The 21393-nt window shown below is 40.0% G+C and overlaps 1 protein-coding gene across 1 annotated transcript in view; it reads left to right on the plus strand.

Annotated features, from left to right (window-relative positions):
- The first annotated feature begins 300 nt into the window (after positions 1 to 300).
- The window catches only part of LOC129214724 (protoheme IX farnesyltransferase, mitochondrial), a 104605-nt gene continuing 83512 nt past the window's right edge, over positions 301 to 21393 (plus strand). The window contains exons 1-4 of the mRNA XM_054846833.1: positions 301 to 453; positions 1056 to 1180; positions 2769 to 3093; positions 12097 to 12221. Of these exons, the coding sequence (XP_054702808.1) occupies positions 411 to 453; positions 1056 to 1180; positions 2769 to 3093; positions 12097 to 12221 (618 nt within the window). The 5' untranslated portion in view covers positions 301 to 410. The remainder of the gene's footprint in view (positions 454 to 1055; positions 1181 to 2768; positions 3094 to 12096; positions 12222 to 21393) is intronic.

A 21393-nucleotide genomic window follows, 5' to 3' on the forward strand; every position in this document is an offset into this window, starting at 1 on the left:
CCAAACCTGGACTCCACCGAGCGGTTCCCCCCTCGGGAGCCATTTACAGGTCACGCTGCTCTGGCAGCCACCCACGCTCGGTCACATCCCCGCCGGGTTCCCGCCCCACGCACCACCCAGCCGCCCGGGGGCCGTGAGGCGCTGCTCCCCCGCTGCTGCAAACCCACGGGGAGCAGGAGGCAGCGGGCTCGGCCCGGGACCGGCAGGGCCAAAGACGCCTCACACCGCCTCACACCGCCTCATGCCGCGGCCCCACAGGCCCCGACGCCGGCCCGGCCCCCGCCTCACCCACTGACACCCGCCCCGCCCCGCCGGAAGCGCCGACCCGGAAGGCGTTTAGAGGTCGTGCCGGGCAAGATGGCGGCGCCCAGGCGGTGAGGGGAGAGGGCGGCGGGAGCAGCGCCGCGGTCATGAGCGCTGCCCGCCGCTGCAGCCCGCCCCGGGCGCTGGCAGGTACCGTCGTCCGAGGGGCAGCGAGGCCCTGGTGGGGCCTGGGGGTGGAGGGGGGTCGTGCCTGGTGCTCTGCGCGGCCGGTGGGGCGGGTGGGGCGGGCAGGGCCGGGGCCGGGCTGACCCTGGGGCTGTGAGTGGTGCCTGGGGCTGCTCTGTACGGCGATATACGGGGGGTGTCTGCGTGTGCCTCTCGGTGTGGGGATGCAGGTGTCGTGTCTCACAGGAGGGTCCTTTCGATGCGTTTGACTTTGGTGCTGCCCTATGTCCGCTGCTTCGTTTCAGCGCTGCTTGTGCCATTTGGCCGAGATATTTTTGTTGGTAGCATGTAGAGATAGTGATTGATCAATAAACTGAAAGTGCATCTCTGGGGAGCTGAGAGACGTGGAGGAAAACCCCAAAACCGTTAGGGCAAGCTTATGCTTTTCTGCTTTCACCTGGAGCCTGCAAAGGTGTTCCTCCCTGCCGAGCTGCCCTGGTGCCTGTTAGCTGGGGGGTCACGGCTGGCACCAGACACTGGGCTCTGGATGAGGAGCAAGCTCAGCCACAGGGAAGGAACTGGAATCTGATGTTCTCTTTTTTTCTTTTTTTTTTGTCTTTAAATAGGATTATTTGTCTGGCATCTGAAGAACACTGGAATACGGCAGATACCATGCCGGTTTGTGCATCTATGGCGTGTAGCCAATGACAGATTGATTACATTTCAGTACTTTACCTTTCTCAAACGAATGGTAAGTCAGGGAGTGTAGTTATCCCATGTTTCTCATTCTTTAATTCATTTTGTCCAGCTTATCAGCCAAGCTCAGGCAATTCTAAGCATTTCCTTTTCTGCGCTGCATCAGAGTTAAGCACTTGGCATCTAAAACATCTGGGGTTGGAGGAAACCTGGTGTAGCAAGGGCAATGCCTTGCGCTGCAGCGTGTCCTCTACTCGATGGGGGCTTTCTGTGCCTTTGAAGTGAAGCACTGATGTTGAGAAATGTGAAATGAAATCCTAAAGTTGTTATTTATCAAAGTGCTAATAAGAAAGTCAGATCTTGGCTAAGAGTCATACAAGTGGTAGATGGAACTCACTTGTGGAGGTAGTGTGTTCTGACTGAAGAGTTAATCAGTTAATTTGAATCAAAACTCCTGAGCTCGTTAACTTAATGGGCTACATTCTATAGTGTGCTGTTACTCTTGGGTATTAAAAGAGCTGTAATTATCATTCAAACCCTTGAAATTGTATCTTCTTCCTTGAACAGTTGCATAGCGTGTGAGAGGATGGTAGTAAGAGTTGTGCCCTGTTCGTTGTGCTTTGTAGCTTTATCTATGAAATATGGATAAGATTAAATCTTACAGCTAGTGACTGCTTTGACTGCAAGGAACGTGTACATCTGTTGGTATTTTTGAGCTTCGGACCTGTACGAAGCAAGAGATGGGGGTCTCATCCCTTCTTCCCTCTTTCTGCGGGTCACCAGCACTTCTCAAATTCTTTTTGCTATTGATTGGATCTATTCACATCACTCATTCAGAGTTTCGTATCTCTCTTCCTCATTATAATTATCAATGTGTACTTTAAACGATGATTAGTTGAAAGCTTACTCTTCTTACGCCTGTCTCTTGTGCTTGAAATACGTAGAACATTTTGGGAAAGAAAATAGAAAGGCAGGAGAAGCTAAATGCTCTTTTACAGAATAAAACACAGAATAGGAAAGAGTTCTAAAAGAAAGGAAACAACTGTCTCCTAATGTTGTGTTCAGTGTGTGTTCATTTGAACTGTTGAAAATTGTTGTCTGGTTAATTAGCATGAAGCTTGTAACAGCCTAATGTTGAGATGGGTTTGTATCATAGGAGGTAGATTGTATTTTCTGGCATTTTTCTGATATTTTTTCATATCTTAAAGGTGTAAGAAGTTTAGTGCTTATCTTTGGAGACTGGAGTTATGTGCATGCATGTGCCTCTTTATTTAGAGATTAACTGATCGGTAAATTAGACTATATTATCTGATGGTTTTGAGTATGAATAAAGTAGAGTTTGCTGTTGAAGCTACAGAGGAGGAAGTAGTTTTATCCAGAAGCAATTCTTCAAATTTCAGTAAAAATTACTGATGTAGATGTGAGTTGAAAAGCTGTTTTTGTAATACCTCATCCAACTTCAGAAACTTTTTTTGTGTGTGAAATAAGTGTTTGAAATTCAGGCTAACTCAGTCATATCATTGTAGGAAGTAATTCTCCTAACAATAAGAATAATACAGTAGTAATATTGATGTCAGTAATAACCTGAAATGGACATAAATATCTTCTTAATTATTCATCTTAACATTTCTCATTCTGTTTAGTATGTAACGCAATACAACAAAGACCTCAGCCAACGAGCCAAACCTAAGTCAGATTCAGTGGCATTTCCTTTTCGCGAGCTTCAGCAATTGGATCAAGATAAAAAGATTATACACGAGATTAGACGAATTTCACCTGTTCATCAACCTTTGTCTGAGACATCAAGCAGAAAGGAGTTGAGAGAAATGAAGTCAGCTGCAGAAACTGAAGACTCAGTCACACCAGTAAGGGCAGAATCCAAAGAAGACAGACAATGGAAGGAGATGAAGCTGCGGCTGGATGATTTGCCAGGAATTTTGGCACGCTTGTCCAAAATTAAGCTTACAGGTACTACTAGTCTTTTTTTCACCTTTGTGCATCCTGTTTGATAGCGGAGTTCTTTAGCATGTTGCTGGTACTGTGTAGGTTTCTGTGCGATAATTCCCACTTTACTGACGTGAAGTACCTGGGTCAATTCCATCAAATGTGAGCAGCGGAAAATTGTTTTATGGAAGCATTTAATAGTTTTGCCATCAAATTTGTTTTAAAACAGTGAGGAGGAGCTTGCATCATATCACCAGCTGGCTTTTGGGAATCATAAACAAGGAAGTGTTAGTACGAAAACCACAGTGAAACTGGGTTAGGAAGTGAATTTACAAGCATTGTATCAAGTATTTAAAGTTGTCTTGCTTAAGTTTACCAATGTTCTGTCTTATTTACTTACCTTTCACTTTAGTACTTTAATACAAATTAATATTAAAAGTACCAACACAAGATACTCTGAATAATTTCCTATCTTGTAAAGGAAAATGTTGGAGTATGACCACTTAAATTTTCTGAAATGAGGTATAATTTACTTTTCTAGTCATCGATAGCGTTGTATCTTCAAACCAGCAGTTAAGCAATTGCTTTGTACCCTAACTACATTTTCCCTTGTTCTAATAGTAATACTTAACTATAAATTAATTCTTTGCCAATAGGTAATGCTGTATATACTTTTATGTCTAAGGAAACTCTAATGATCTGACCAAAGCCTTACAGCTTGTCTGTATCGGGGCCAAGAACAGAAATATAATTTCCTGGGTGCCTACTGTGGTGCTCTCTCCAGTGGGTGAAGTAAATTCTTGACCATAAAACAGTTGTTCTTTGCCATAACAACTTATTATAATAAAAATCTTGAATTCAGCTTACTTTTTAAAACTTGTTGTCTCGCAGTATGGTTTCATTGTTTGTTTCTCCATGGAAAAGTTGTACTGACCACATACAGCGTACAATGGTCACTTAAACTTTTCTGTCTTAAAAAGCCTTACAGTTCTTAGTGTTGATGAGACATCTCATGTTTCCGACTTGACAAAACTGATCTTGTCTGTATATCCAAATGTTCTTCCTCATTATTTTTTAAAAACCTCAAGATGTTTATTTTGGGCTGGTAAAGATTTGGGTTAGTAGACTTGGGGGATGAAAAGCATCTCTTTTGATACTTTACCATGACAGTTCTGTATTAGCCTTGGTGATTTCAAATTTAGGTATATAAAACTCTTACTAGCGCATTCAGCAGTTACCAGGACTAGTGTACTTCAGATTTGCAACAGCTCTGTGGCACATACAACCTCAACAATTGCCGCCTCTTTCTTTCTGCATAATGGAGGTCTTGCATTTTTCTCCCCCATGCTGTTCAGTTTTGGTAATATTTTGTTTCTGTTGGGCTCACCGTGGATAGATGCTATGTGAACAATTAGCTCTTCTGGCATATTTTCGATGAGGTGATTTTATTTAGGGGGCTTTTTTTATGTGAACTTGAAAGCTGTGCTAGTTATTGAGATAGAATTAAATTTTAAAAAATCTCAGTAGATCCAGAAATGAAAAGTTAAAATGCCATGATTAAGTGACCAGAGAGAGAGAGAAAATGAACTGTTGTTTTAAGCACTGGAAATGTATGTTCTTATGTTTGCTGATATTCCTTAGGGGTAAGCTTAGTGTTAGTACCACATCCGAGTATTCCTGGTGTTCCTCAAAATGGGAGTTTCAAGAACTGCAGCAAAATGGAAGAGTGTCTTTTTCTGGAGAAAATAATTTTATGTGATACTTTTTTGTGTGGCCTCAGTGTTGCTGTGAAACTTTTCAACAGCTTCTAGTAGACTCTTGGTTTTTTAAATGCGAAAGGCAATATTGACAGGCAAGCTAGGACTGATCTGATTTTAAATAGGGTATTACCTGAAACCTGTAGAAGGCAAAGATTACAGAATTTCATTCCCTTCAGGACTGTTGTTTTGCATGAGTCTGTGTTTTGAGCTGTTCTGTGCTTGGTCCAAGGTAAGGGTGGTAAGCTTTGTAACCTTTTGAGAAGGTCTAGAGATATAGAAAAAACCTTAACCTCTCCTCATGTGTTGTGATCTTTATGGCTTTGGTGGGGAACATGACCTGGGATGGGGAGATTTTATTGGAAGTAGAAAGTGTAAAAGAGTAAGTTGGGTGAAAAGGGGTTTGTAGGAGGGGAGTTCCGTTGCTGTCTTTATTGGTCATAGGATAGCGTAGGAGACAGGAGCAGGAAAAATAGTGGGTGTAGTGTGTGGAGTGAGGAAACAACTAGCTTTTTTTCAGCTTGTGTAATCATTTAGACGAATTATGTATTCTGTAAAGAATATGGTGGTGTAGTTCTTTGATTTTACTTTTTTAAAGAAAAATAAATTCTCTGAGGTCAGTTTTTAAGTTACAAATGACACACAACTCAGTTCCTTTCACCCATGAAGTTCTGATAGATCTCATATCCTGTGTGTTTTTTTTGGCAGACTCTTTATTTATACTTTTTAGAGTATGAAATAACAAAAAAACAAACTCTGCATTATGCTAAAATGGGACTTCCTTATGCCCTTTTCTTTTCCCACTGCTGAAGTAAAGAGAATGTTTGTTTGTATTCTGAACTGTAATTCACCTTTGAAAGGAAATGAGTTTAGCTATTACCATACCCTCCTGCTTCATGTAAACTGCAGCTCTTGTGTCTCTGCTATTAGAAGCTCTGCCTTACCAACAGGAAAAGATTTTTGTTTATATTCTTTTGCCATAGAAAACAATTAGGGAACTTTTAATTACTTGTCGCATAATCTACCTTTTTGTGTTCAGTTTCCGTCCTGTCTCTTCTCTGTGGTGTTCTCTGGCTGCTCTCTGAACAGCTGTATCTTACCATCCAGCCGCTTGGAAGCTAATGCATCTGCCTGATTAAGTTTTCAGAATTATAAATGTCTTTGTTTCCAACTTCATCCTAAAGTTCATGTGTAGCCGAAAATAGGAGAGAGACATGCGAAGGTATGGTAATAGGAGGAAATGCTAATAATTTATAACGCAAACACATTAAGAATTTCAGGTTGTCATCTTCTTATATTTAACTTCAGGTTTACATTTAAGTGATGTTTTCCCCAGTGATCACAGCTGAAAACTAAGATGAGCTATGTGCAAAACCACAGGGAAATTAAACTTCAGTTTTTAATTTGGGGGAAGCGTGATGAAGGCACGATATGAAAAATGCTGAGTATTCTCATTAGATATTTCTCTGTGATTTGAGAAGATTTTTGCGGTGTTGCTCCTGTGGTAAAGGATGTCTCGCACATTGGTCTTTTGGTGAGATCGACCAGCTAGATGTATAGCACCTTTTGTAGCACCTGAGAAGTGGATGTATCAACATGGGTCAGATGTAAATTAGCTGCTGATTTCTAAACAGCTGTAGAATATTTAACCTAACTTCCAAGCACATTGAGGAAGGGGCTGTGTCTTTAGTAAATCTCCGTCTTTACTGTGCCTGGAAGAGTTGAGTCCTGACTCCAGGCTACTGTAACACGGATCTCCTTTAGAGAGTCATCCTAGAGCCCGTATGTTTCAAACATTTATCTACATTTCCTTTATCCTGTGTTTTAATATACTAGTTAACAATTTCATTTGTCTCACAAATGTATTAATTTGTCTGAAAATTCTTTTTTTATTCACAATTGTGTATTAACTGGTTGGTTTTTTTACCCAGAGATCATATGCAAAGTCACAGTCTCTCCCCCAAAGTCTTTATATTCTTTTATGGCATCTCGCTGTAAGGCACTTTTACCTCCCAGCTCTTAAAAGGTGTTTTAGAGTTTTGGTAGTATTTTCTTCCAAGTACATTTTAAGAGTCAATCCATTAAAGCGTGATGAGTGTAGCTTTTCGGTTCTGATTACTGAAGACTTTGTTTCAGATCTCACCAGAGTGCCTTCTGCACGTGGTATCTTGCTTTGGTTCAGAGTGTGCAGAATGACGGGGACCTCAGACGGACACTGCAGGAAGTCATCTAATCTGTTTTTCCCGAGGCAGGATCACCTTTAGGTATATCATTCCTGACTTGCTGTTGCTTTGTCCTTAAAACCAACCAGGGAATATGCAGCTTCCCTGGGCAGTCTGCAGCAGTGTGTTACTGCGTTTACTGCTGAAAAGTGTCTCTGTGTCTAACAGAAACCCTCCTTCGCTTCGCTTTATGTTGCTGTTTCTCCAAACACTAAGAAATCTGGAAACTTTCTCAAAGTAAGCTTATGTTTTGCTGTGTTTCTCTCATTCAGGATGCAAGGTGTTTGGTTATATCTAGCTCTTGGAGAGTTCAGTCCAGAATCCTATTAACGTTATGTAAGAGTTGAGAGTAAATTACCTCTGGTTTTGTCATGGTCTATACCTTAGAGCTAAAATGGGCCAGCCTGAGGTGTTTGCATGTCTGTAAACCTGGAGTAATTAGTCATCTTTAATAGAGTCGTTCCAGGGTTTACCATGGTCAGATCAGAATCAAACCTATTGTGCTTTTTTCTTATCAAAGTGTTATGTCCATGTTATGGACAGAATCGCAAGACTGATATAATCAATTCTCTGGGGAGGCCCATAAATTTGTTGGATATTTGTTTTTAAGGAAAAGATTTACATATCATTTTGATGCCATCTGATCACTAGTAGCTCCTTCCACAGAAAGGGGGATGTGGACATTCTCCAATCAGGTGCCAAAATTCTTTTAAAGACAGATTTTGAAGCATCTATGCTTTCATTTTCAAACCTCTTTTTTTAAATATGTAAATCTTTGCACAGAGAAAACATGTTTCAGAAACTGAAACAGGAAGCTCTGACTTGACATAAGGGGAAAAAAAAAAAGTTTCTCCATGAGGACAGTCAAACTTTGGAGCGGGTTGCCCAGAGATGATGTGAAATTTCCATCCTTGGAGATGACAAAGCCCTGAGGGACCTGGCCCGAATTCAGCGCTGACCCTGCTTTGAGCATGAGGTTGGACTTGATGATTGCCCGAGATCCCTTCCAATCTGAATTACTGTGTTGTTGCCAGCCGATGTTGGACAAAAACCTAGGAGTAAAGACTCCCAGCTACAAAACTGTGTGTGGTTTCTACGTCGTGGGCTTACTGACCTACGTTTAAGTTTTGCAAAGTGGACACATGGGATAATTTATGAGCATTTTCAGTTTTGGAGACTAAAATTGAGCGTTTTTTCATATGTCCTCTTTTAAGAAAATAATCCAATCTTGTTTACTAGGAAACGACTGGAATCTATTGGATGTATTGCTTACCTGTGAGTTTGTGTCTGTGTGTTAGCGATCCTCTAGCACAGTGTTGAACTGGAAATCAGAAGCCTGAGAGATTTGCCGCTGACTTACGATGTGATCATGAACATCCTGCTTCATCTCTGTGTCTGTTGCATATTTGTAAAATGAAGATGATGGATATCCAGCTTTGCATAATGACTCTTGAGTGTTACCAAACCACTATGTAATGGAGCAACAATGACTAAATAAGGTGCCTATGTTGTGTTTGTAGGCTAAAAAAATCTAGTAACAGCCGCTCTAGTAAAAAAATCCATTTGCTTTAATGGAGTTCCAGTATGTTTCCACTTTATTCTGGAATAATGGCATTTATTATGGCATTTATTCTTTAAATGGTAGCTTTAATATAGCCAGAAACTTTGACAAAGATTTATTGGTATATATTGTTTAGATTATTACTAGTCTACATTTATTCTCAATTCTAAATATATTTTGTACAACTGTCAAAGTAGTTCTTATTTTGTGATTATTAAAACAGTAACTATTATCGTATCAAAGAAACAAAGCTTAATCGTGGTAGCTTTCTGGCAATTTGTTTTCCATGCTACAAGGAAAACTAATGAAATAAGCTGTAATAGTTTATTTTTTGCAAAGCATTTTAAAATTGTTCGATGGTAAAAAGAGATTATCTGCTCTGTTCGTAATATTTCACTTAGATTTTATATGATACCATGCAAAGGCTTGTTTCAAATTATTGTCCCAAATTTAAGTTTGCTTTGGGAGTTTGGCCTTCTTTAGTGTACAGGTTATAATCTGCCACAAAACTTAAATATGCTTACACCCAAACAAATCTAAGTTTATAAAGGAAACATTGGTCAGATGTATAGCACTAACACTGATGCTACATTTAGCTTTCCAGAAACCAAAGTGTGAAAACTCTGGAAGGAAAATTCCATCAGCTTTTGGAACGCTGGTTTCCTTTAAGGAGTGTAAAACATTTGTAGTAAAACAGTGAAATTGTTTCTTAAATTAAAGTAGAAAAAAAGCATTTGCTTTTGCCCTTTCGTCTGTACTGATGTATCATCGGTACAGGAGTAGAAGGGAAATCTCAAGCTGAATTGGTTTGCTTTGGTGTTCTACACTTTTATTTTGGCTTGGCTACTTTTTAATAGGAGGTAAATAAAATATGGCGTAGTAATTCACATGCTATAAATGCAAATACAGGGATTTATAAAGGCAGATCACGTTACGGTGAAGCCGAAGAGGAATGTAAGGAATACTGTATGCTGTAGACTTTTCGAATGTGTTTTTATGCTAGAAACGTCCTAATTCACTCTTTCTGTCACCAATCCATTAGCATTTTCTTTTTCATTTACGTTGAAATGGGAGACAAATGTCCCCTGTTAATTTTTGTTAAAGCTAAAGATGTTTGAAAGACTGAAAATTAGGTTTAGGCTGAGATCATAAGTTTAAATCTGGGCTTCTTTTTGAAGAGCACATATAATGCCAACTCTCATCAACAAATCTTGAAAGGATCAATTCCATCTATTATGCAATAAGGTGAAGTTAATTTGGCCCCTAAAGCACTAAACTAACAGGGATTAAAAAACAAACAGAGTCAATGACCTCATTCCCTTGATGTGATCTCAATTAAATATACTTTTTCTCCATGAGGAAAGGAAAAGAGTAAATTATTGCTTCCAAAGTAAAAGAAAATAAACTTCCCAATCCGAAGGGAACGTTTTCTTATTTACTCTTAACGTGTTGCATTTGAATTGCTGGGCGATGAGACAAGCCGGGAATGCCTTGTGCTCAGAGCGCTGCCTCAACAACTAAAAATACCTGTTTCAGTGGGATAAGCGAGAGGATGTACTACAGCCTTTTTTAATGAGATCCTGATAAGTCATGCTGAAATGACTGACTGAAATTAATCTGGAGAAATCAATGGGGACTTTAATTAGTGCTGTAGCTGTACAGTATTAGAATTTCTTTGAGGTCAGTGTAATGGTAATGTTACACTGACTGTTTGCCAATCTGCTCCACCTTTGTTCTTCAGTAAATGAGTTGGTGTTTTCCCATAATAAATTGGTGTAAAGTGCTCTCTAAGATAAGTTTTAATTAAATTCTTGTCTAGAATTGAACGTGTGATTTATTATGCAAAAAAATGAATGTAATCACTCTCAGAAATGCGAACGCCACTGTTTTGCCATCATCTTTTCTGTGTGTTTAACTCCATCAGTTGTAAAGCAAGGCATTTCATATTTTCTTGTGAAAAGAAGGATCCAAGAGTTTTGAAACTAAGATGCTGTGGCATTTATGTAATAAATGAGGTCCAGTCTTTCAGAAGTGATCAGTGCCTTCATGTCTGTTAGTTTGTCTGATGGGGTTACAGAATCCGTGGTTAATTCACAGCTCCTCAGAGGGATGAGGCTCCATCGTAGACTCGTTGTATTTTAGAAGTAGCCGAAGGGGCTGCAGTGAGAGCCAGGTGCTGTCCTGGGGAATCAAAGCCTGGGGACTCGGTGTCAGGCAGAGCACCTGACGCAGCGCACTCGCATCCTGTGAATCCATAACAGGGCTAAGTAATTCATGTTTCTAATCATAATATTCAGCTGTCGATAGATTTTAATACTTAGAGGAAAGTTTTGATGAGCAGCAAGTTTTCTTTGCTGTCTTTTTAGAATTAAATCCTAAGGTTCTTAGACAGGCACAGTTCTTAAAATTAGCACTTTGCATGTGCATCCTTGCTGGCAGGTCTCTGCCATGACATTTAGTGTTTTCTTCTCAAGTAACACTGCTTAGTAGATAATCCAGGTATTTTCAGTCAGCAAAAGTTATTTATTTGTCATTTAACTTCAGACAAACAGGAGATCTTGTAGGAATCAGGGAGATAAGAACATTTGGATTCTTTGATTTGAGCTAGCTGACATCTGGAACATGTAAATACATGCAAAATATTATTTAAATACTTTCTGTTTAATAGCTATTAATTGTAGAATGTAAGGGTCAAGGTCATGAGCAAGATATTCAGTAAATGTGCTGACTTTTATACTATAAGAAATTTTTCAGGTGTTATTTCTTGCCAAAAGTGAGGTTCGTAAGACCTGTTATTTGGGTAATTACAAAATTATTTGCAGTTCTGTACTAAAGTTATAATTTTGGATGACAAAATGGATTTTCATTAATATGCTCAAATTTTGAGGCCTTTAACTGTTGCTAGGTCCATGTGATGATGTGATTATACCTTCTGCCTGAAGTGAGCCTGTCAAATGGGACCAGTGGAAGCAAATACTTGCATGGTGAAGTTACCGGCTTCGCCAGCTGTAGCCTACGTGCCCTCAATTTCTTTGACTTTCTGCACTGCTTACATTCCTGCAATAACTTGATACAATGCCTATTTCTCAATTTGAGATTTTTCTTACTGTTTTTCTTCCATATTAGACTTTGCAATGGCGTGTGAGTTACTGGAACTAATGTGTCTCCTGTACATGTTGCGTGAGGCAGTCTGATCCAGTAGCAAATTCATGAAATAGGGAATACAGAGACATAACTTTTATTCTCACCTCTTCTACTAATGTGCTGATGCTTCTGGCTTTCTCTGACAGTTCTCTTTCTCATCTTTGCCCTCTTTATGTAGAGTATTAATTGTACACACTTCCTGGAGCTACTCTGATCCATGAAAAGTAAAAAGTTAATCTGCACAAGGATTCTTACAGGATTTGAAACCTGTAATTCTAGTGGTATGTAGAAAGGAGATGGTTTCTTTTTGATGCCTTGAACTGTACTCTCACTTGTGTTGCAGCTCTGGTTGTAAGCACCACATCTGCTGGCTTTGCCATGGCCCCAGTCCCTTTTGACCTGACCTGTTTCCTGCTCGCCTCCCTCGGAACTGGGCTGGCATCCTGTGCTGCCAACTCCATCAATCAGGTCAGTCAATCTCTTCATCCGTACTGCAAACTCGTGTTGTCCTGGCTTCTGAAATGCTGCCAAGGAGTGTAAATGGATGGCTGGAGGGGCTGTGCCGTCAGCTGCCACGTGAGCTCTGAGCCACTAAAACTGACACCGCAAAAGGAAGATATGTCTGAGAATTAAAGTACAGTTGCTAGGCACAGTGTGTTTATTCAGAATGGAGTTGATGAGGTTTTAAGCCTCCCAATAATAATGTTTATCTTGATAATACCAACTCTGGGTCACTGCAGATGACATAGGAAGAACTGTGTAATTGGAGTGTAAGAATAGCCATCGGGGCTCCAGCCTTACCAGCCTGGTTCCTTGGCTGTGTTATTGTATGACCTTGTCGGATCTGTCTAAAGAGCGGCTCAGAGCACCTTTCTAAACATCTGCAGTGGGACCGCTGGGGTCTGTGCGCTTCTGTTCAGGCTGGTATCCGGGCATCTATAAAACATACTGTAGGTCTCTGTCATGTGGTAGCTGTTTCATGCCGGAGATGTTCCCGGTGCCTGAATTTGAGCTTCCTTGCATGTGTGAACATGCCCGTGGCGCTTGATGCTGATCTCTCAGCTCTCTTGCAATCCAGCTGTGAAGCAAAGTTGCTGTTAGGCTCTCCTTTGGGACTTAGGAAGAGCCTAACTAGTGAACAGGTAACAATACTTGTGGTGTTGAACAGAGTTACAAAGCATAGTAGTTGTAAATTGGCCTGGAAAAAGAAGTGACAGTAGCGGTGCCACCTTTGGTAGCACTATATGGTTTCAGCAATTGCTTGGGAGATGGGGGGCTGAGTCCTGGGACCCCACTAATGGAACAGGACACGGAGGTTTCCTGTGATCAGCATCCTGGAGTCATCTTGATTGAGTTGGGATCTTTGATGTTTACACCTCAGTTGTAGGTACCCGATGTGTTTTTTGAGATTGCACCCATAAGCATGCATCTTGCTCAGACTGAAGCGCATGTTTTACTGTTCGTTTTCACTGAGCCTGCAATTGGGGTAGGCAGCTAACTTTGTTTTCCCTGCAAAATAGGAAGGATGCTGCATGATTTTTAGTTGCTTGGAAATATTTAGGTAGCCTACTTAACTTGAAAACACTTAGGGAGCCTTGAAAAATAATTTTAAGAAAGTCATGCTGTTTTCTGAAGTATACGTTTGGTTATCATGTACATATTTTTCACATAAAATCGGGGTAGAAAAGCTGTTATAACTAAGGTCAAGCTTTCTTAGTATTGATACAGTTTGAGGTACGTTTTTTTCCCCTCCCTTTTTTCCTTTACTATGGTTTTTTTATATTACAAATTCATTTTGTGACTTATCAGTCCTTTGAAATATTTACTGTGATATTTACTTTCACCTTTGATGTGGATACTACTGGACTAAGAGGAGAATTAATTATTTCTTCTTTAGACTCCTGTGCAACTTCTCTTTCTTGTGATTTTGATAGATCTTCCTAGAGATGATATTCACGCACAAGTAACTGGGGTTTTTTTGTCTTCAGCTTCCACGTATTGCTCAGTGTTGTATTTCGTCTCAAAAGTAGCCACTTTTTAAACGCTTGGAAGCCACTTTTTAAAATCTGGAGATACTTGGGAGTGCCATAATTTGAAGTTTGACACTTTGAGGCTTGCTGGGATGGGAAAAGAAAGTTAGGAGTGCAATAACTTTGTGCTTGGGCTTATAATTCACTATTTACTCACTCCTATCTCACCATAGGAAGAGCTGTTAATATGCCCTTAAATAGAGAAGCTTACTCCAGCCTCATACAGTGTAAAACCATCTTTCACAATCGCAGCTGAATGCTTTAAGTTTGCACACTCGCTCATGTTGAGCATGTATATACAGACCTTGAGGGCAACTACTCCTGCTAGGGAAAATAAAGCAGCCGAGTAGGTAATGAAGCAAAAGAAAAGAGCTGTGGCCTGTGACCTTGTTTATCAATGGATCCTTTCAGGCAACGTGTGTCCCTTTCCCGGTGTTGCTGGTGGTGTTGTGTCTGAATTGGCTGGGAATTTAATTTTCGATACTGTAGGCGTGGATATCCGTCTCGACCTTTGGGAAGGAGCGCATTTGACTTGGAACTTCCTTTATTGCTACTTTGCTCTGTCCATTGCTCCCCATACGCATCCTCTTCTCTGGCAGCTCATGACTCATGTTTCCCTTGTTGCTCCTTGCTATCCCTTAAGGACTTTTTATACGATAACCGTCTTTCCGCTTCCCATATCGCTATAAATCTGTACATCTTTAAGGGCAACTCGTCTTTCCCACCCCTCATATCCCTGCTAAATCTGTGTTCACGATTTACAGTCCTCAAATATGTTGTGGGAAGGTAAAGTGTTGATTGTGTAAGATTCTTCCCCGTGATTTAGGACAGGATGTGAGGAGCCTGGTCCTGTGAAAATGTAATAGAGGTTCCATAATATTGGTGGAAGTATTGATACAGACTTTTAACTGTTCAAATTCTGCAGTTTGGGTTGTTTTTCCTTCTCTCGACCGCTTCATTTTAGCAATCTGGTAAGAGCTGAGGCCACTTTACCCCCCACTGAATGAAGCTGAATTAACTATTTAAGTTGGATTAACTACTGGGGAGCCAGGACTATGCTAAGTAACATGCAGAGACCAAGAAGGCCTGTTTTGTTTCTTTATGAATTTAGTCTAAAATAATCTTTTAATTATCACTTGCTCTCGTAATTTCAGATGGCTGCATGTCATACTTTAAACAATTTTTTTCCTAACCGCAAGAGCTAGAAAGTTACAAAAATTGGCCAGAGTGGAGGTTCTTGCCCAACTTTCACTGTCCTTAACAAGAAAGCAATAATAAAAGAATGATGAGAGTTGCCAACATTGTATTTTTCCATTGTTTATAGAAGTACAATCTGGATATTCATCAACCATAGACATATATTTACAAACAAGTTTTACAACCCATAAATTCTATATTCTAGCTGTTCTTTCCAATGCAAGTAGAAATAATGTGGTTTTATAACAGTTCTGTGAAACTGAATAATTATTTTTAACAAGCTTTTATTTTTTCTGTGCGAAATGACAGTGGAAAAAATTGTGTTTGAAAATGTACTGGAAAATACAGACAAAAAGTACTTGAGCATGGGCTTGTGTTAGAGGGAACCGTGGTGCCTGTTCTACAGCAAGGTCATTCTAGAAACGTTTGTGTAGAAAATGTCAAGAAAAGTATCTTGGAATAATTTATGTTAGACAGTAGTTTCAGAGAAACAGAATCTCTCGGGTTGGTGGAAAATGTTATGAATTCTGGGGATCAGGATAAATATTGGAGGGTCCTTGGGTTTTCCTGTAGAGAGTGTTGGGTCTGGGGGCTATAAGGGAGTAAACTCCTGCTGAAAGGTGCCAAAGAAAAGATAGTGTTTTATTTCTCTTGTCCTCTACCAGCAGTTCTGCCTCTGCCTCACTCCTTCGTATCACAACACTTCGGAGTTGTACTTCGCACCTAATCTAGCATTTTAGTGGCACGCTAATCCAACGGTCCCTGGTTCTCTTCCACATCACGCAACACTGTGTTACGGCCTTCAGCCCTTCGGTATTGTACTACAACATGTCACCGCTTTTCAGTCCCACCTGCTAAAACTGCTTTCCTCTTTTTTTTTTTTTCCCTTCTCTTTTTCTAATGGTGCTCTTCCTTTTTTCCATCATTGAAGTAACTTAAAATTATTGCAGACAGGTGTTCTTTATTGGTGTCCTATCTTTTCAAAATAATCAATATTTTACAGTGGTTTTTAATTAAATCACTTAATGCATTTACCAAGGAATAGACTGAGCCACGTTTTTACTGTAACATTACTAAGCTAGCCAAAACCACCGGAAAAATCTCATTATAAGAGATCAGTCTTATTGCAGTTCTGGTAGGGAAATGGAAATATGTTCTGGGGTTTCATCTTATAAACACTGCATGTTAATCTTGAATAACACAAATAATTATTCCTAGCATATTGCTTTTTGACATTGTCTGCTTTCCTGACACTTTCAGTCTTGTACGTTGGTATCGATACACAGAAGGTATTTTACCTTAGTGTTGCTCCTTACAAGTGAAAAAAAAAATAATGAAAACAATGTTTTCTGATCGGTGAAGACCAATTTTGTAACTTTTTTTTCCCCATACTATATTCATGCTGTCAGAGAAATGGAATGGGAGAAAATGATATTAAGTTGATAATCTTGCTTTTTTGTAGTTATGATTTTTGATGATTTTTGAAAGCTGACTCCAGTTTCAAGGAGTAGAGTCTTACATTTATATTATGGAGAAAACATGTCATTTTTGAGACTTCTAAGATACTAGCCTCTGATTTATGGAGAAGGAGATAAAACATGAAGAGATGTTTACAACACAATACACGGCATTAAAATGTTAAAGGAATCACATGCACGTTTTATATGCCAAGTACATTCTTCTGTAACTGCAGCACGGTTAAAAAGTAGGAGCAAGCTATAAAGATGAAAGCAGGATGTTTAAAATGGGTTGAATTTAGTAACCGAGAGATAAAATGATGTGGTTGGATTTGACTGATGGTACCTTGAAAAGGAAGTAGACTGGACTGAATATCTTCGCTGAAGTTAGAGAGCTGAAAATAAGAAATACAGTAAATATGTGACCCAGCATGAGAGAACAAATGTAAGAGCAGTTAACATCCACGTCCCTTCAGGGTCTGATCTGATAGCTGCATTTTGCTCTTAATGTCATCATCTCTTGACAGTGATGATCCCTTAGATGTGTAGCTGTAATGGGTGGGAAGGATGGGTTGGGTCTTAAAATAATGGAGTGGAATTCAGGATCTGAGGTCAGCTGCCAGTCTGCAGACCCTGTGTGTGTTTTGTGGGGTTTTTTGTGTTGGGGTTTTTTTTTGTATTAAGACAAACTGTGATGGTCATTTGGATACTGCTGTGATGGGCACCAGGCTAAATAAAGTCAAAATAGAGCAGCCTCTCCTCCAGTTTTTAATCCACTGACTATCTCTACTGCCAGGAAGATAGCTGTAGTCTTTACCTTTTATGATATTTTGTTCTGTAATGACTTGATTGGCCAGTACTCACAAAACAACTTAAAAAATGCTAAAAAAGTAATAAGCCTACTTAAATAAGCAAATATTGCCCCATCTTCCAAAGAAAGATCAACTGGAGCTTACAAATACAGTAACACTTTGAAATTTTCATCGTGCCTTGGTTGCCTGTAGATGAAGCTGTGCTTCGCGGTGCTGGTGGTCCGAAGCCAACGGTTTTACAGTTGTTTTTGCAAATGGGGGTTAATCAGCAATGCTTGGACTCCAGGGAGTAAAATGGGCAAATTGATCCAATTCAGACGAACAGTTCATGCCATGATGGCCAAGCAACTGCATCATCAGTTGGAGTCACGCTAATGTGCTTGTATTCCTGCACTCGGTCATGACGAGTTGGTTTGTTGTGCATTTGTAGTTTTCTGAACTACCTGATGTTTAAGGTCATGTAACAGGATGAAAGGAGTAGGAAAAAGTAAGTTTGAGGCTTTTTTTTTGAATTTTGAAGTAAATGTTATGAAAGAATACGTGGTGCTGGTTGTCAGAAGTCTAACATCTTGTTCCTCTCTCAAGATATATTGGGTGTAACTGTTTTAGCTTGCTGGGCCAGTAAAAATTGTAATTCATTTTTCAAGGACGGGGAAAGAAAACCCCGGGAGGAATTGGTTCTTGTGCACACATGCATCATTGGGAGGAGGAGGGTGGTTGGGAGATGTGCCACCAGCTTCCATGGCGGAGCGGAGTCTTCTCCTTATCAATTTAGCTTTTATGTGAATGAGATGCAGCATCTGAAATAGTTTTTAAGTATTAACTCAACCCTTCTTTCCCCTGTTGCCTGCTGCCCCATCAAACATCTTTTGTGAGTGAGAAGGAACCTGGGAGGTTTGTATGTGGTTGGGTCCCACCGATCTTGTGAGCACGGGGTGGTTTCTTCAAGTATTATAAATATTTATAAAAATGGTTCACATTGGACTATTAGACCCCAAGTAAACTGTTTGCTTTCTGTGGCTGTGAAAAATAACGTAAAGGGATGTGACATGAGTAGTTGTGTTCCTTTCAGAGAGCGCTGCTGTGGTTTCTGAGCAAGTCTATAGAGAAATCTGTTATAAGGATTGAAGCAATAGGAAAAAAAAATAAAACAAGGGTTAAACTAATGTGCAGAAAGTGATGGTTGGTGAAAGATGCTTGGATTATTGAAGAAGTGGAAAAGAAAAATAGTGGGAATCTGGCAGCCCCTCAAATCTCTTTCTCTTTCCAGTGAAGAAATTCAACACAAAAGAGAGAGAGGCAATATTTCTTCTTATATTCCCCCAAACCAAGTGTGTTTTTGGTGTTATCTCATCATCCCTAAACTTTTACTACCAAGTACCTGTCTTATTGAATGTCTGACGGCATGTAGCGGGAACTTTTTATTCTGATGCTAATGTTAAAATTTGCTCTTGTTCAGACCCAAGTTGGAGGAGATGACCTCTGTCAGATCATCCAGGCCACCTCCGCTTGATGCAGACAGTTTCTTCCAAGTAATCTCTTTAAAGTTCTGACCTGTCCACTTTTTGATAGCTCTGAATTTCTCTTTTTTTTTTTGCTTCTTCCCCTAGCAGATGACTACATTGCCTTGTTTGAATGAGAGAACTTGTTTTAAGTGCCAACAAGATTTGTTCCATACAGTATATTTGAAAAATCAGATAGTTGAGTGATTAAAGTGGTTTAGAAAGACCCTAAAATGATTTTCCAAGGATTTGAGTTTCCAAATCGAAATATTTCATGCCTAGCTAGCAGCACCTTTCCGTGCCTGTGTGCACCCTGGCTGAGCCCACGGGCAGGCGCTTTCCCTTTTTCGGCTGGAAACGGCGAGCGAGTCCATCAGCCTGCACTCCCGGTTCTTCGTTCAAGATTAACACCTGATGCATCTCTGTCTCGCTCTGAAGACCCCTTTGTTTTGGCTGAGCAGATTGCCTGCAGCGGGCGGCCTTGCCTTTCATCCGCCCCCCCCAGCGATCAAAAGATTGTCAGGAGTGGTTATTAAAACCTGGTGTTTAACTCTGGAGGACAGGACTGTCAGTGTTGGAGGCAGCCTGTGATGTAATTTACAGTATATAATAAATATGAGAGAAGCGCAACGCTGGAAGTCTATCTTGTGCTCTAAAGTGTGCTGATATATGCTGCTTTGATATTTTAACTGCTAGGCAACCTTCATTAGTGGTCATTGAGGATCATAACTTATGGCTCTGTTAGATGATTCATAATTGCAACAGTTAGATCAAGTTAGCCTGTAGGAATCCTTGATATCGAGGAGGAATGGCTCGGCTTGTGAGGATGTATTTCATGAGCAGTGAAAATGATGAGCACTAATGAGAACCAACTTCTGCAGGACCGATAAATTTTAAATGCAGAGATTATCTTTGCAAAGCATAAATTATTTGACCTACAACTGAAACTTGATAAAGGATCTTGGAAAAATGTTATAAATTAGTGCATACCATTGTTGGAAGAAAGTCTTTTCCCTCGTATGCATATTGTGTGAGTATTGTACATGAAGCGTCTTCGAAAGGAAGTGGATGGCTTCCCATAGCGCAAGAGGGACTCACCCCAGTCACTGAAGTGTGATGTTCAACAAAGACAATGAAAATAAATAAAACGGCATCATTTTTTTTACTACTTTGCCTCCCTCTGTGGCATTCATTATTAGCACGAAGCTTCAGATTTTAGAGGAGATTAAATCAAAATGTTTTGATTTGATCCTTTCTCTTTAAGTTACATTTTGTATATATTAAAGTCCAACAAAAAAACATGAAGAGTGGATAAAAAGTTGTATTTGATGCTGTGCTCCTTTTTTTATGGATCATCAGGCTTCTTGATGAGATAAAGACTTTTTTTTTCTGTACATGCAGAAAATAAGCATGTCCCATTGCCTGTTATTTAGTTAACAGGGCAATCAGTACAAGTATTGGGTGCACGCTTTCTGTCCCTGCTTGCGTTTGGGGATGAGCACCTTGTGTCCTAAACGAACACCAGGAAGTGGGTAGGATGGTAAAGGGGATTTTATGGAGAAGATGGGGCTGCAGCCTCCTCCGCGCTGCCGGGACAGTGCAGGGGAAACAGCCCCGCGGTCCTGTGTTCTCTGTCTCCCCAGCTGAAACTGTCCTTTCATCCGCATAGGCTTTGGTGATAGATACGGTCTGAGAGTGAATACAGAGAAAATTCCTGTTGTTGTTCTGAAATATCAGTCTGACGGACAGGAACTTTTGGGTGGTAACTGCAGAAACCGCTTAACTTCTGTGCGTACGTGAATCCTCAAGACGATGCATTTTGATGCTACAGGAAGTTTTGTCTCATTAGCATTGCACCGAAAGGTTCTCTGGAAATACTGAGGGCAAGGGAGGTAGGAGGAAAAGAAAGAAATAATTTACCAAATGATTAATTGTCAGGAATACTTCAGTAGTGTGGGGTTCCCTTTAGATCCAATGCCAGATTTCCCCGGAAACCCAGATCACAGGCAGAACAAAGGAATTTCAAAGGACTGAGATGATGGAATGTGGAGAGAGCACTAGACAAAAGGGAAAACCTAGTACTTAATAAGATTTATCTGGCCTTTTGATCCATAGGGGTATTGCCTTTCTAAGCTTAGAAAAGGAAAAGTGAAAATAACTAGTTGATATTGGTTTTGTCGTTCTTTAAATACGTGTTTTGACATTTTCCAAATAACTGAGAATTTCTTCAGCAATGCAAGTATTAAATTTTAACCTTATTAGATAATTAGTGAAATGTCATTTTCTTTTTGTTATTTAAATGGTGTTATATTCATCCTGTTTATTGCCTTGAGTTAGACTCCTGACAGTTTCAAAACCAGCAATCCAGTACCTTGTGTACTGTGTAGTACAAAAAATAAGGAGTATGTGGTGAAGTATGACTCGCAAGGGTTAAGGAAAATCATTTCCTGGTTCCCTGAAATAGCCTACCAATACCATTTCTTTTGGGAATAGCTCATTGAAACACAAACCCGGAGCATTCTAGCAATCCCTTTCCTTTGGAATTATTTTAGGCTTTTCTCTTCAAATTTCTGTTGTTAAAAAATACTACGTAAATGCCGTGAGTGTTCAGATTCTGCTTTGTCTTCGTGATGTTGGATAGG

This window comes from Grus americana, chromosome 18, assembly GCF_028858705.1.
Source record: "Grus americana isolate bGruAme1 chromosome 18, bGruAme1.mat, whole genome shotgun sequence".
Classification (NCBI taxonomy): Eukaryota; Metazoa; Chordata; class Aves; order Gruiformes; family Gruidae; genus Grus; species Grus americana.